General features: G+C 39.0%; 2 protein-coding genes across 4 annotated transcripts in view; both read left to right on the top strand.

Moving 5' to 3' along the window:
- Nucleotides 1-15,536, top strand: part of LOC107395889 (protocadherin 2 alpha c) — a 171,913-nt gene that overhangs the window by 3,003 nt on the left and 153,374 nt on the right. The window contains exon 1 of one of the 3 annotated variants that reach the window (XM_070551812.1): nt 789-4,324. The exons of 1 other annotated variant lie outside the window; for it this stretch is intronic. In XM_070551812.1, coding sequence (XP_070407913.1) covers nt 1,964-4,324 — 2,361 coding nt within the window. In that variant the 5' untranslated portion in view covers nt 789-1,963. Of the gene's footprint in view, nt 1-788; nt 4,325-6,078; nt 11,166-15,536 lie in introns of those variants that run through there. One more of the 3 variants, XM_070551814.1, reaches the window with a different exon arrangement.
- On the top strand, nt 11,202-15,504 carry LOC107376506 (protocadherin alpha-8). The gene has a single exon (XM_070551834.1). It carries the CDS (start codon nt 12,253-12,255, stop codon nt 14,698-14,700), a length of 2,448 nt encoding a protein of 815 aa, XP_070407935.1. The 5' UTR covers nt 11,202-12,252; the 3' UTR covers nt 14,701-15,504.

Here is a 15,536-nt window from a genome sequence, read left to right as displayed (position 1 = left end):
ACTTTTCACCAGCTTTTGTCATTGACTTGTTAAGAGTCTAGTTTGTTCTTCTCTAATGAGCTTTATGCTCTATAGGGACTGTTGCTGCTGTTTAGTTCAGGCCTGTCTATCTGAAGATATTGTTTTGTTTTCATTTGTGCAGACGTGTCCAATGCTCAGTTCGTTCAGTTAATGAATTAGAAAATGGTTGAGGTGAGCGTTTCTGATATTTCTGCTGTGCTGCAATGTGGTTGGCTCACTTTGTGGTAGATTCATTTTTAATATTGCTGGTTGTGTGAAAGCAGGGACTTTGTGTGGTGCAGAATTACACAAGTAGTAGCTCTCAGGTTTTGGTGCATTGAGGGTAGTAACTCAGTGCTGTTTGAATCCACTGTTGTTGTGGCCCTTTGAGTTGTGATGACACTTTACCATGGTGTGCATCATCAGTTATCTGGTGGTTGTGTCGTAATAACTTTGGACCTATTCTTCAGATTGATCCTGGTAATTTACAATTATTTTAAAACGGGAAGGTGTTAAACCCTTCTGCATCACTGGCCTGTCTTTGTGAAGCTTTCAAACATACTGAGTGGCTGAAGATTAAAATCCTGCTAAGAGGAGTCTCAACAACTCTCTCCTGAACATTGCTGGGGACACTTTATGAGAGTGGCTTTGGGGCTCCTGCAATTATCCCTGATTCAGTGAGGAATTTAAAGTATGTTGTTTTATATATATATATATATATATATATATATATATATATATATATATATATATATATATATAGTGTTTTGTCCCAGGGCCTGGGTTGGCATGTCATGAACAGCTGTTGCATCAAATTGTGTGTTTTTCGGACAGATTTGTGTTAGTAAAGATTCTGTGAAAACCTCAACATTTGCTTTGTATCATAGTTCAGATCAAAGATAACGGGATCTGCTTTGCTCATGCAAATGAACCAATTGTTCATCTGATATGAAAACAACATTACAACGGGGACATATTAATAATTTAAAATAAAGACTCAGATTTGTTGTTGATGAAATGATAAAGGTTCAATCAATAGTTGTCTTTTTATGTTGTACTTTGCCATAATAGTTTTATCTTTTTTTGTGGAGCTGAAAATTGTTTTGGTTGAATGTTTATTACTTAAAATGAACTAGATACAAACTTGTTGCATAGGGAAACAATCTAGTACTTATTTACCAATGTTCTATTTTCAATGATTACGTTTTTATGTGAATGAGCATCTTGTTGGAATCATTATGTTATTGTGGCTCCTTGTATCACATTACTGTTTTTTAACTCTATCTTTACCATTATGTCTGATTTCTTTGGGATTGATGCCTTTATGGAATAGATGTAGTTTAATTGTTTTGCTAAGTATGATTTGTCTGAGCACTCCATTATTTGAATATTTTATAATGATGAATCTGAGGTAACTTGTGACTGATGACAAGGGTTCAAACACTAGCCTTGGTGCTGAAACCTCTTGACATTTTTTTAGGTAGCAGGCAAACATTTTTCTTAGTGTTGTTTTTACTTAATGATGATGTTAGAACCATGCCATCATACTGTTTAGTTTGAAATGTTCAAAACGTGTGCTGCCTGCATGTCACATCTTCCATCTACAATAGTTAAATGTTGTCCGACTTAAAAAAAAAGAATTCGTTTCTTCATCTAAATATTATTTTAAATTCATAAGCATTAAATAACATGTAGACGTGTTTCTGAAGTAAAGGTATAAAACGCATGGTGGCAGTGTAAAATACAATTTCACTCTGAAAAATCTGCCGGGGTGGATCTGTGGTTCCACCTCGTTATTATTGTCTGGGGTTCGGTGAGTCTCGTCTTTGTGGCTGCTCTGTCCAAAGGATCGGTTTCTGCTCGCTTTTGGTTATGGCTTAATTAAAAATTGATGCTTGGATCTTGCTTTAATTGAAGATTTTTTTTCTCTGTGTGGTGGATTACTGATGAATCTGAGGTGAATATGGGACAAAGACGAGGTGAGCCGAAACGGGCGCGAGGATATCTGGTTGGATCCGTTGTCGCGCTGCTTTTGTGGAGCGTCGCCTCTGCGCAGCTGAGGTACTCCATCTCAGAGGAGGTGAACGAAGGAACTGTGGTGGGAAACATAGCAAAGGATCTGGGATTAGATAAGAGCTCTCTACGAGACAGGAGGTATCGGATTGTTTCCAGTGACGCAGACCCTCTTTTTCATGTGAATCAGAATGACGGAATCCTCTACGTGAGCAGAAAGATAGACAGAGAAAAGGTGTGCGCGCAGAGCGGCGCGTGTTCAATTAACCTAAAAACCGTGCTGGAAAACCCACTGGAGGTCCACTACGTCCGGGTGGAGGTGATGGATGTTAACGATCATTCTCCCAGCTTCCAGGAGAATGAAACCACGCTGGAGATTTCAGAGTCCGTCTTGCCTGGAGCGCGATTCCAGCTCCGAGCAGCAGGGGACCCAGATAGCGGTCATCTCTCTGTGCAGCAATATAAACTCAGCCAAAACGAGCATTTTCGTTTGGAAATTAAAGATAAAGAAGAAGATGACGGTAATACACCTATACTGGTTGTTCAAAAACCGTTAGACAGGGAGACAGCAGGGAGCCACTTATTGGTTCTGACAGCTTTAGATGGTGGAAAACCTCCAAAAACCGGTACAATGAATATAATAATAAACGTTTTGGACATTAATGATAACGCACCAGTTTTTTCTGATGATAATTACCCCATTATGCTGAATGAAAATCCCAGATCAGGAACAAAAGTCACACAAGTGAATGCAACAGATCTAGATGAAGGGACAAACGGAGACGTGGTTTACTCATTAAGCAAAACTAATAAACCATATATTCTAAACCTGTTTGAAATGAATCCAGTTACAGGTGAACTTTCAGTCAAAGGTTTTATAGACTATGAGGAGAAAGATAAATATCAAATAGTAATCCATGCCTCAGATAAAGGCATCGCTCCTCTGACAGCAGAAAAAAGTGTAAGAATTAAAATAGTTGACGTAAATGATAATGCTCCTGAGATTGAAGTGACCTCATTTTCTAGCTCCATCCCTGAAGATTCCAGACCAGGAACTACTGTTGCTCTGATCAGTGTAAACGATCTGGACTCTGGTCATAATGGAAAAGTTGTTTGTTCGATAAATCAGGATGTTCCTTTTGTTTTATCTCCATCCTTACAAGATAAAATGTTTTCAATTGTCACCAAATCTCCTTTAGACAGAGAGAAACAGTCTCATTATGATTTGACAATAACTGCAAAAGATGCAGGTCAGCCACCATTATCATCTGAAAAGACAATACGTGTTGTTGTGTCTGATGTGAATGACAACAGTCCAGAGTTTACACTGAGTCCATATACTTTCTATATCACTGAGGGCAACAACCCAGGGGCCTCAGTGTTTTCTGTGAAAGCCTCTGATGGTGATGAAGGAGATAATGCAGTCATCTCTTATCATATTGTCAGAGACAGAGACGAACACAGTAAATTAACTTCATTTCTAAACATAAACTCAGAAAATGGACAAATAACAGCTCTGAGAAGTTTTGACTTTGAAACTGTGAAAACGTTCCAGTTCCAAGTTGTGGCCTCAGACTCTGGAAGTCTGTCCCTGAGCAGCAACGTGACAGTGAACGTGTTCATTCTGGATCAGAACGACAACGCTCCAGTCATCCTGTATCCAGTCAGCTCCAACGGTTCTGCTGAAGGTGTGGAGGAGGTTCCCCGCAACGTGAACGCAGGACACTTGGTGACTAAAGTCAGAGCCTATGATGCTGATATAGGATATAATGGCTGGCTGCTGTTCTCACTGCAGGAAGTGACTGACCACAGTCTGTTTGGTTTGGACCGCTACACAGGACAGATCAGAACACTTCGCTCATTCACAGAGACAGACGAGGCTGAGCATAAACTGCTCATCCTGGTCAAAGACAATGGCAACGTTTCACTGTCAGCAACAGCTACTGTCATTGTCAAAGTGGTGGAGCCCAAAGAGGCTTTTGCAGCTTCTGATGTGAAGAGTTCAGCCAAATATGATGAGGAGACTGATGTGACTTTTTACCTGATGATCACTTTGGGCTCAGTGTCGGTTCTGTTCCTCATCAGCATCATCGTGCTGATTGCAATGCAGTGCTCCAAGTCCACAGAATATACTTCTAAATATCTCCAAGAGGCTAATTATGATGGGACACTGTGTCACAGCATCCAGTACAGATCTGGAGACAAACGCTACATGTTAGTAGGACCCAGGATGAGTGTAGGATCTACTATAGTACCTGGAAGTCACGCAAACACTCTGGTGCTGCCAGACAGGAGGAACACTTCTGATGAGGTAAGGCATTTACTTGATTTAAAAAGTACATCACTATATCAGAATTACATTTATTTAGAAGCCTGCTTTCTTTCTATTGGTTCCTAAACAAATGTTTTCTAATCTCTATTGCGTTCCCATGCTTGGTGTCGCATACATGATCCGTTGAACCTTTGGAAGACATTGATTCTTGAGTTTAGGGCTGAGTTTTATGTCTGTCTTGTTATTTACTTTGTACCAGCTTTTGTCTTTGACGTGTGAAGAGTCTAGTTTGTTCTTGTCTAATGAGCTTTATGCTCTATAGGGACCGCTGCTGTTGTTTAGTGCAGGCCTGTCTATCTGAAGATATTGTTTTGTTTTAATTTGTGCAGACGTGTCCAATGTTCAGTTCGTTCAGGCCATGAATTAGAAAATGGTTTAGGTGAGTGTTTCTGCTGTTTCTGCTGTGCTGCAATGTGGTTGGCTCACTTTGTGGTAGATTCATTTTTATTATTGCTGGTTGTGTGAAAGCAGGGACTTTGTGTGGTGCAGAATTACACAAGTAGTGAGTGTAGCTCTCAGGTTTTTGAGCATTTACGTTCGTATCTCAGTGCCGTTTGAGTCCACTGTTTTATGACCTTTTGAGTTCTGATGACATTTTACCATGGTGTGCATCATCAGTTATCTGGTGGTTGTGCTTTAATAACTCTGGACCATTTGTCTTGCTTGATCCGGGTAAGGTTCTAAAGGTAACATTTTAAAGAGGGAAAGTGTTAAACCCCTCTGCATCACTGGCCTGTCTTTGTGCAGCTTTTAAACACATTGAGCGACTCAAGGATAAAAGAAGGATTTTCAGCGTCTCACTCCTGATCACTGCAAAAAACACTTTACGAGAATGGCTTTGGGGCTCCTGCAGTTATCACTACTGATTCAGTGAGGAATTTGAAAAGTATTTGTAAAAAAAAAAATGTAAAACTCCAAAACAGTGTTCCGCCAGCCTCCATTTTATATTTAGTCCCAGGGCCTGGGTTGTAACATCATCAACAGTTGTTGCATCAAAATTTATGTTTTTCAAAGACAGATCTGTGTTGTTAAAAATTCTGTGAAAATCTAAACATTTGTTCTGAATCATAGGTCAGATCAGAGAGAATGTGATCTGCTATGCTCATGGAAATGAACCAATTGTTCATTTGACATGAAAACAAATTGCATTATTTTGTCATGTTCTGTGCCCCTTTTGTCCCCAGTGCCCTCCTGGTTCCCCCCATGTTCTCCATTCTCCCCACCTTTTGGTTTAGTTTTTCAGTTCTCCTGTCTCCTTTAGTGTGTGTGTTTCCTTTCCCCACTTAGACGATTTCTTTTCTTTTTAGTTCGCCCTGTGTCTTTGATTCTTCTATGTTTTTAGTTTAGCTTGGTTATTTCAGTAGCTTTGGTTTTCAGGATTAGATTTGGTTTTCTCCCCTGCTATTTCTGCCTCTCCTTAAGTCATTGTTTTCGCCTGTGCCCAATTCCCACACACCTGCCCCTCGTCTCCTATCACCCAGCGTCTGTATATATGTATATATATATATATATATATATATATATATATATATATATATATATATATATATATATATATATATACATATATATATATATATACATATATATATATACATATACATATATATATATATATATATATATATATATATATATATATATATATATATATATATATATATATATATATATATATATATATGCCTGTCTCTCTGTGTTGTCTGTCCATTGATGTTGTCAGCATTGTTTTTGTCCCCCTCTAGTTTCTCAGGTTCTTCGTGCCTTTTAGATTTTGCTTACCCTCCTTAATAAAAGGACTTTTTTTCTTACAACCTCTCTCCTGCCTCGAGTCGTTCTGGGTTTCTGCATTTTGGGTACGACCTCCTTCTGCCACAACATGACATATTTTGGGGATATATAAATCCTTTAGGTGAAATGCAGACTCGGATTATTTGTTGATGGAATGGTAAAGGTTCAATCAATATTTACAAAATTCAATCTTGTATTTAACCACAACTGTTTTTCTTTGAGCTCAAACTAATTTTGGTTGCATGTTTATTGCTTTAAATATTAACTTGTTAAACAGAGTAAAATTGTAGTACTTTTTACTGATTTTCTACTCTCACTAATTCCCATAAGAAATATATTTTCAAATGTGAGTGCGTGGCAGCTTGTTGGAATAAATACTTTAATATGCCTTCTTAAATCACATTGTTTTTACTTTGTCTTTACCATTCTGTCTGATTTACTTAGAATTGCTGCATTCTTGGAGATTTAGACCAATTTTGCTGAGCATGATTTGTTTTGTAACGTAAAGGTCAAGTATGTTCCTCAACGTGACCAGAAATTAACTTTTTAATTTGCAGACGCAAACACTCCATCTGTCTGGTCTCCAAACATGAAAGCACTGCACAAGGCCTTGTCATCGGATAAAGGAGATATTATAATTCCTAGCTACCTTATCGTGGCTAGAACAAAAGTCATGCGGGAGGCGAGACTTTTGCACTCACTCTGAATAAAGTGCATCTTCCTGGAATCATAAATGACTTTTTAAAACTTGATAATTACATTAGTGTCATATAATCATCTTTTATTAAATCCTGAAGTGTTTGGATAATGTGTTCATCAATCAATGATGTGTTAAAATGAATATTTTTTCTTGTAATGATTAATTTCAGATCTTAAACTACACAAGATCAGTATTTGTTGGTTTAACAAGTTAATCTGTCAGTATACTCACACATCATGAGATTAATATTTAGGTTTTAACATTCACTTCACATAACTGTTATAACATTTGCACTTCACACAAAGAGTTGACCTCTCAATATCTGTGAAGGAGTGACTTTCTGAGGTCTTTGTTAATGCCCTCTTCACCCTCTCAGGCTCAAAATAAGTTTTGTTAAAAATGACGACCAACTAAGTGTCTCAGGGGTACTTCTGAATTTAAAAATGCTCATGAAATACGTTTGTGGAGTAACCAGGTAGGTAGGTTTTAACGTTGCAAATCTGCAACGCCTTCCTTGGGTAAACGTGTCAAATTCCAATTTGTCTAAGTTTACAAACAAAAGTTAATGAAAGCGAAAACACTTCCTAGTTCACCCAGTCTTCACCATTCACTCGATAAGGCCAATTGGTTGAACAAGCATTTTCAGACCATCCTATCTTTTGACCTCAAGGTCAAAGCCTCTGCAATGCTTTTGAGTGATTTTAAACAAAATGACTCTTTTAAGAGCCACCCGATACCTCAGATAGACCTTCTAACCTGCAGACCCTGGTTGCACATCATGGCTGGACTAAAAATCTAAATTAAAATGACTTTTTTTCTTGAGAGCCAAAGAAAAGTTTCCACCACGGTGGACAAATGAAGTTTGTTGTATTCTAAAAAGGAACTGCATCTCTTCAGTTTCCTGTGGTCTCGACGTCCTGTGAACCTCACTTTCATTCAAACTGCCACACAATGGGTGCGTAAACCCTGCACAATTGTGTCAGATGGTTTTATGAATAAATCTCTAGCTTATCAAACCATACAGAAAAATGTGATTTTACCATCCAGACTCCACAATCTCTCTAAGATATTTATAAGATTTTGCTAAAAAAAATCTAGCTTTCATTCCGTCATTCCATTCATCATCTGTTATCTGTACAAGCATAATGTAATTCATACGTTGTCATGTACAATCATTAAGTTTAGGAAAAGAGAATAAAAATAATTATTATAAATATATGCTTGACTCTTTCTGAATTAGTTTGAAGTGTGTGTTCCCTGAATAAGTCATACTAAAGTCTTCTGATTAAATATTCAAAGACCAATCAGATTGATATTTCATATTTATATGTACTATTACATATTATTGATCATGTACTATATGTAGTAAATCCTTAGCTGCAGTCTTCTGAGCACTCCACTATTTATATAATCATGAATCTGAAATAATACTTTTGATTGAGGAAGGGAGTTGCTCAAACGCTAGCCTTGGTGCTGAAACCGTTTTAATTGTTTTCATAGCAGGCAAAAACTTTTCTGTCAGTGTCTTTTTTGCTTAATGATGATGTTAGGACCATGCCATCATACTTTTTAGTTCTAAATGTTTAAAACGTGTGCTGCCTGTCATATCTTCCATCTACTAAATGTTGTCCTACTTCTAAATAAAGAATTAGTTTCTTCATCTAAATATTATTTTAAATTCATTATCATTAAATAACACGTAGACTTGCTTCTGAAGTAAAAGGAAAAAAACGCATGGTGGCAGTGTAAAATACAATTTCACTCTGAAACATATGCCGGGGTGGATCTGTGGTTCCACTTCGTTATTATTGTCTGGGGTTCGGTGAGTCTCGTCTTTGTGGCTGCTTTGTCCAAAGGATCGGTTTCTGCTCGCTTTTGGTTATGGCTTAATTAAAAATTGATGCTTGGATCTTGCTTTAATTGAAGATTTTTTTCTCAGTGTGGTGGATTACTGATGAATCTGAGGTGAATATGGAACAAAGACGAGGCGAGCCGAAACGGGCGCGAGGATATCTGGTTGGATCCGTTGTCGCGCTGCTTTTGTGGAGCGTCGCCTCTGCGCAGCTGAGGTACTCCATCTCAGAGGAGGTGAACGAAGGAACTGTGGTGGGAAACATAGCAAAGGATCTGGGATTAGATAAGAGCTCTCTACGAGACAGGAGGTATCGGATTGTTTCCAGTGACGCAGACCCTCTTTTTCATGTGAATCAGAATGACGGAATCCTCTACGTGAGCAGAAACATAGACAGAGAAAAGGTGTGCGCGCAGAGCGGCGCGTGTTCAATTAACCTAAAAACCGTGCTGGAAAACCCACTGGAGGTCCACTACGTCCGGGTGGAGGTGATGGATGTTAACGATCATTCTCCCAGCTTCCAGGAGAATGAAACCACGCTGGAGATTTCAGAGTCCGTCTTGCCTGGAGCGCGATTCCAGCTCCGAGCAGCAGGGGACCCAGATAGCGGTCATCTCTCTGTGCAGCAATATAAACTCAGCCAAAACGAGCATTTTCGTTTGGAAATTAAAGATAAAGAAGATGACGGTAAAATACCTATATTGGTTGTTCAAAAACCATTAGACAGGGAGACTGCAGGGAGCCACTTATTGGTTCTGACAGCTTTAGATGGTGGAAAACCTCCAAACACCGGTACAATGAATATAATAATAAACGTTTTGGACATTAATGATAACGCACCAGTTTTTTCTGATGATAATTACCCCATTATGCTGAATGAAAATCCCAGATCAGGAACAAAAGTCACAAAAGTGAATGCAACAGATCTAGATGAAGGGACAAACGGAGACGTGGTTTACTCATTAAGCAAAACTAATAAACCATATATTCTAAACCTGTTTGAAATGAATCCAGTTACAGGTGAACTTTCAGTCAAAGGTTTTATAGACTATGAGGAGAAAGATAAATACGAGTTAGAAATTCAAGCATCAGACAGAGGTTTCGCTCCTCTCACAACTGAAAAAAGCGTTAAAATTAAAGTAATTGACATAAATGATAATGCTCCTGAGATTGAAGTGACCTCATTTTCTAGCTCCATCCCTGAAGATTCTAGACCAGGAACTACTGTTGCTCTGATCAGTGTAAATGATCTGGACTCTGGTCTTAATGGAAAAGTTATTTGCTCGATAAATCAGGAAGTTCCTTTTAGTTTATCTCCATCTTTACAAGATAAAATGTTTTCAATTGTCACCAAATCTCCTTTAGACAGAGAGAAAAAGTCTCATTATGATTTGACAATAACTGCAAAAGATGCAGGTCAGCCACCATTATCATCTGAAAAGACAATACGTGTTGTTGTGTCTGATGTGAATGACAACAGTCCAGAGTTTACACTGAGTCCATATACTTTCTATATCACTGAGGGCAACAACCCAGGGGCCTCAGTGTTTTCTGTGAAAGCCTCTGATGGTGATGAAGGAGATAATGCAGTCATCTCTTATCATATTGTCAGAGACAGAGATGAACGCAGTAAATTAACTTCATTTCTAAACATAAACTCAGAAACTGGAGACATTGTGGCTCTAAAAAGTTTTGACTTTGAAACTTTGAAAACGTTCAAGTTCCAAGTTGTGGCCTCAGACTCTGGAAGTCCGTCCCTGAGCAGCAACGTGACAGTGAATGTGTTCATTCTGGATCAGAACGACAACGCTCCAGTCATCCTGTATCCAGTCAGCTCCAACGGTTCTGCTGAAGGTGTGGAGGAGGTTCCCCGCAACGTGAACGCAGGACACTTGGTGACTAAAGTCAGAGCCTATGATGCTGATATAGGATATAATGGCTGGCTGCTGTTCTCACTGCAGGAAGTGACTGACCACAGTCTGTTTGGTTTGGACCGCTACACAGGACAGATCAGAACACTTCGCTCATTCACAGAGACAGACGAGGCTGAGCATAAACTGCTCATCCTGGTCAAAGACAATGGCAACGTTTCACTGTCAGCAACAGCTACTGTCATTGTCAAAGTGGTGGAGCCCAAAGAGGCTTTTGCAGCTTCTGATGTGAAGAGTTCAACCAAAGATGATGGGGAGACTGATGTGACTTTTTACCTGATGATCACTTTGGGCTCAGTGTCGGTTCTGTTCCTCATCAGCATCATCGTGCTGATTGCAATGCAGTGCTCCAAGTCCACAGAATATACTTCTAAATATCTCCAAGAGGCTAATTATGATGGGACCCTGTGTCACAGCATCCAGTACAGATCTGGAGACAAACGCTACATGTTAGTAGGACCCAGGATGAGTGTAGGATCTACTATAGTACCTGGAAGTCACGCAAACACTCTGGTGCTGCCTGACAGGAGGAAAACTTCTGATGAGGTAAGATGAGCTTTTATATATATTTTCCTACTATGATAAAAATAAAAATAAAATAAAAAAACAAATGTCCTCAATTTTCATTTACCCTGCTAAATTGAGTAAAATAAGTTAATCTTGATTGTCGTCATCAGATTACAGCCCTTTGTTCATTTCAGTACATTTGAATATCAGTTCTATCAGTGGAAACTGGGTTTTCGTATATTTATTTTCATCATTTAAAAACATTTTACAATTGACATTTACATTTCAAAATATTTATTCATAATTTATCTTCTAAAAAGATTAATGACCTCACATAGATTTAGGCCTATGACAAAGGCTTTATATATACGCAAAATCATTTAACTATCTGTGCATGGTGCTGGTATCTAACATGAATCTTTGTATTTCAACAAAAAATATTTTCTTACTCATTTTTTTTCTTTGTTTGTTACCCTTTCTTTTTCTGGTTTTGTTCATATAACTAAAGCATCTAAACGCTGCCCACCACCTGTTTCACTAGATTTTATATTTAATGTAATTTTATTTTATTTTATTTCATTTTTAATTTGTTTTTATTTATTTATTTTATCAATTTATCGACATTTTTCACAAAAGCAAAGTACTGTTAAATTGGCCTTTCCAGCTGTATGATTTCTGGGCTCTTTTTTTTTTCAGAAAATTAATTTGTGTTTTAAGCAGAAAATGAAGTTCCAAAGCGTTGTTAACATGTGACATCTTCAGATGTTCATAATAAGTCACTGATTTGATTGCCTATATACATAAATATATTTTAATAATGTTGCCACTCGTTGAAGCTATGGTCTAATATGTATTTATTGTTATTTTATTCACCTTTGCTGGCTTTTAGTCCTGCAGTTTTAATGCGCATCGCGAGGTGTCAGTAGATAAGAAAAAGAGCCAATATTAGAGTTTAACGGGGATGCTTTTCTCTCCGTGCCACTGCTGTCTCCGCCGCTCGTCGATGCGCTCCGTTTGCTTCCACCAACGGATGATGATTACGTTCACATTTGGTGAAGTCTGACTTTCTTCTTTGTGGTATATTTGTTGATTCCGTGCTGGATTCGTGGATCTGTTTTGTTTAACCATGGAACAAAGACGAACCGGAGCAGAAAGGCTGACGGGATTTTTTCTTCTGGGGTGTGTGATCGCTGCGCTTTTGTTTCACGCTTCAGCCGCGCAGATGCGGTATTCAGTGCCCGAAGAGGTTCAGGAAGGAACTGTGGTCGGGGATATTGCAAAGGATTTGGGATTAGATAAAAACACACTGAAGGAACGGAAGTACAGGATTGTGTCCAGCGGCACGGATCCTCTTTTCCTTGTTAATCAGAATGATGGCGTTCTTTATGTAAGCAGAACAATCGACAGAGAGGAGTTGTGCGAGGAAAGCACGCCGTGCTTAATAAACGTCAAAACCGTGTTAGAAAACCCGCTGGAGGTCCACTATGTAGCTGTAGAGGTGCTGGATATTAATGATCATTCTCCAAGTTTTCGAGATCAAGAGAAAACGTTGGAGATTTTTGAATCGGCATTGCCCGGAGTGCGCATTCCGCTCCCACCGGCACGTGATCCAGACGTGGGTCCGTTCTCTATTCAGCATTATAAACTTACTATCAGTGATCACTTTCGTTTGGAAGTAAAAGACAAAGGAGAGGATGGCAAAGTACCGATTTTAGTTGTGCAGAAAGCTTTGGACAGAGAAGCAGCCAGAAGCCACTCTTTGGTTCTGACAGCGGTGGATGGAGGGAAACCTCCAAAATCAGGAGACATGAATATTATAGTGAATGTTCTTGACATAAACGACAATGCCCCTGTTTTCTCTAAGGCAGATTATTCAGTAAAGCTGGATGAAAATGCCCCTTTAGGCACAGTTGTGGTGCAGGTGAATGCAACTGATTCAGATCAGGGTCAGAATGGAGATGTGGTCTACTCCTTTAGCAGTATTGTTAATCAAAAGTTACTGAAGCTGTTTGACATTAATCCATCCACTGGCGAAATAACTGTGAAAGGTAACATTGACTTTGAAGCAAAGGATAAATATGAAATAGAGATTCAAGCTTCAGATAAAGGTGTTGCCCCTCTTTCAACACAAAAAAGTGTAAATATTAGAATAATTGATGTTAACGATAATGCACCTGAGATTGAGGTGACTTCCTTTTCCAGCTCAGTACCTGAAGATTCTCGACCAGGATCTACCGTTGCTCTGATTAGTGTGAGTGATCTGGACTCTGGTCTTAATGGAAAAGTTATTTGTTCAATCAAGGAGGATGTTCCTTTTGTTTTATCTCCATCCTTACAAGATAAAATGTTTTCTTTAGTGACAAAATCTCCTTTAGACAGAGAGAAACAGTCTCATTATGATTTGACAATAACTGCAAAAGATGCAGGTCAGCCACCTTTATCATCTGAAAAGACAATACGTGTTTTTGTGTCTGATGTGAATGACAACAGTCCAGAGTTTACACTGAGTCCATATACTTTCTATATCACTGAGGGCAACAACCCAGGGGCCTCAGTGTTTTCTGTGAAAGCCTCTGATGGTGATGAAGGAGATAATGCAGTCATCTCTTATCATATTGTCAGAGACAGAGATGAACACAGTAAATTAACTTCATTTCTAAACATAAACTCAGAAACTGGAGACATTGTGACTCTGAGAAGTTTTGACTTTGAAACTGTGAAAACGTTCCAGTTCCAAGTTGTGGCCTCAGACTCTGGAAGTCCGTCCCTGAGCAGCAACGTGACAGTGAACGTGTTCATTCTGGATCAGAATGACAACGCTCCAGTCATCCTGTATCCAGTCAGCTCCAACGGTTCTGCTGAAGGTGTGGAGGAGGTTCCCCGCAACGTGAACGCAGGACACTTGGTGACTAAAGTCAGAGCCTATGATGCTGACATAGGATATAATGGCTGGCTGCTGTTCTCGCTGCAGGAAGTGACTGACCACAGTCTGTTTGGTTTGGACCGCTACACAGGACAGATCAGAACACTTCGCTCATTCACAGAGACAGACGAGGCTGAGCATAAACTGCTCATCCTGGTCAAAGACAATGGCAACGTTTCACTGTCAGCAACAGCTACTGTCATTGTCAAAGTGGTGGAGCCCAAAGAGGCTTTTGCAGCTTCTGATGTGAAGAGTTCAGCCAAAGATGATGAGGAGACTGATGTGACTTTTTACCTGATGATCACTTTGGGCTCAGTGTCGGTTCTGTTCCTCATCAGCATCATCGTGCTGATTGCAATGCAGTGCTCCAAGTCCACACAATATACTTCTAAATATCTCCAAGAGGCTAATTATGATGGGACACTGTGTCACAGCATCCAGTACAGATCTGGAGACAAACGCTACATGTTAGTAGGACCCAGGATGAGTGTAGGATCTACTATAGTACCTGGAAGTCACGCAAACACTCTGGTGCTGCCTGACAGGAGGAACACTTCTGATGAGGTAAGGCATGCTTTGCAAACGAATATATTGCTTGGTTACAAAATGAAGGTTGTATTTATTTATTTAAGTTTTGCTTCTTCATTTTAAACTTGTTGTATAATCGTATTAGTTTCAAACCACAGATTGCAACAGATTGTTTCTGTGATTAAAGGAAGAAAATTAAAGAACTAGCGTTTTCATGGGTTTTATACAATATTTGACACATTGTGTTTGATAGCAAGACAGAATGCATCTGTATAGGGGCAAAAGTGGAACTGGGATTTTACAGACATTATTATTTAAAAAGCTGGATGAATGTAGGTACTTATGGTAATGGTCCAAAGCAACAGAGTCTGCAAGGAAGTTGGAATTTAATGAAAACGTTTCTGGTGTGATGTGTGGTAAAGGGGCAAGTAAAAAAGGAAAGGTGCCCAAGAACAGCCATATTGTATGATTTAGAGACACCCATGAGGAGACAGAAATGGAGGTTGGAGCACTCAAGATGTTAAGGTTTACTTTGGAAATGAAGAGGATGGATATGATCAGACTTATCAGAGGGACAGCCCATTAGAGGTGAAGTCAGAGAACTCAGATTGAGATGTCCAGACATGTCCAGAGGAGAGATGGTCATTGAGTGAGACGATGCTGCGGTTGGAGTCAGCAGGCAGTAAGCCGAGAGAACGTCCAAGAAGGAGATTAATGGATGAAGTGAAAAAAGACATGAAGTTAGTCAGTGTGAAGGGGAGAGGATGTCGATGATTGAACTAAATGGAGACTGATGATTTGCTGTGGTGACTCCTGAAGAGAAGGATACTTTGGCATGTTTTAGTGTATTTTTTCTTCTCAAAAGTAAAGCTTTTTAAAATATTTTTAAATTATCAGTTTTATGGGTCGAAATGAAAACATTTTAAACAGAAAGTGTGGAAGTAAAACATCTATAGACA

This window comes from Nothobranchius furzeri, chromosome 1, assembly GCF_043380555.1.
Source record: "Nothobranchius furzeri strain GRZ-AD chromosome 1, NfurGRZ-RIMD1, whole genome shotgun sequence".
In the NCBI taxonomy this organism is placed as follows: Eukaryota; Metazoa; Chordata; class Actinopteri; order Cyprinodontiformes; family Nothobranchiidae; genus Nothobranchius; species Nothobranchius furzeri.
The sequence above is the reverse complement of the archived record's forward strand: the minus strand, read 5'-3'. Positions and strand labels throughout refer to the sequence as shown.

Bases quoted from the DNA above. Each gene is read 5' to 3' on its own strand.
- LOC107376506 (XM_070551834.1), top strand. From the start codon at position 12,253: ATGGAACAAAGACGAACCGGAGCAGAAAGGCTGACGGGATTTTTTCTT.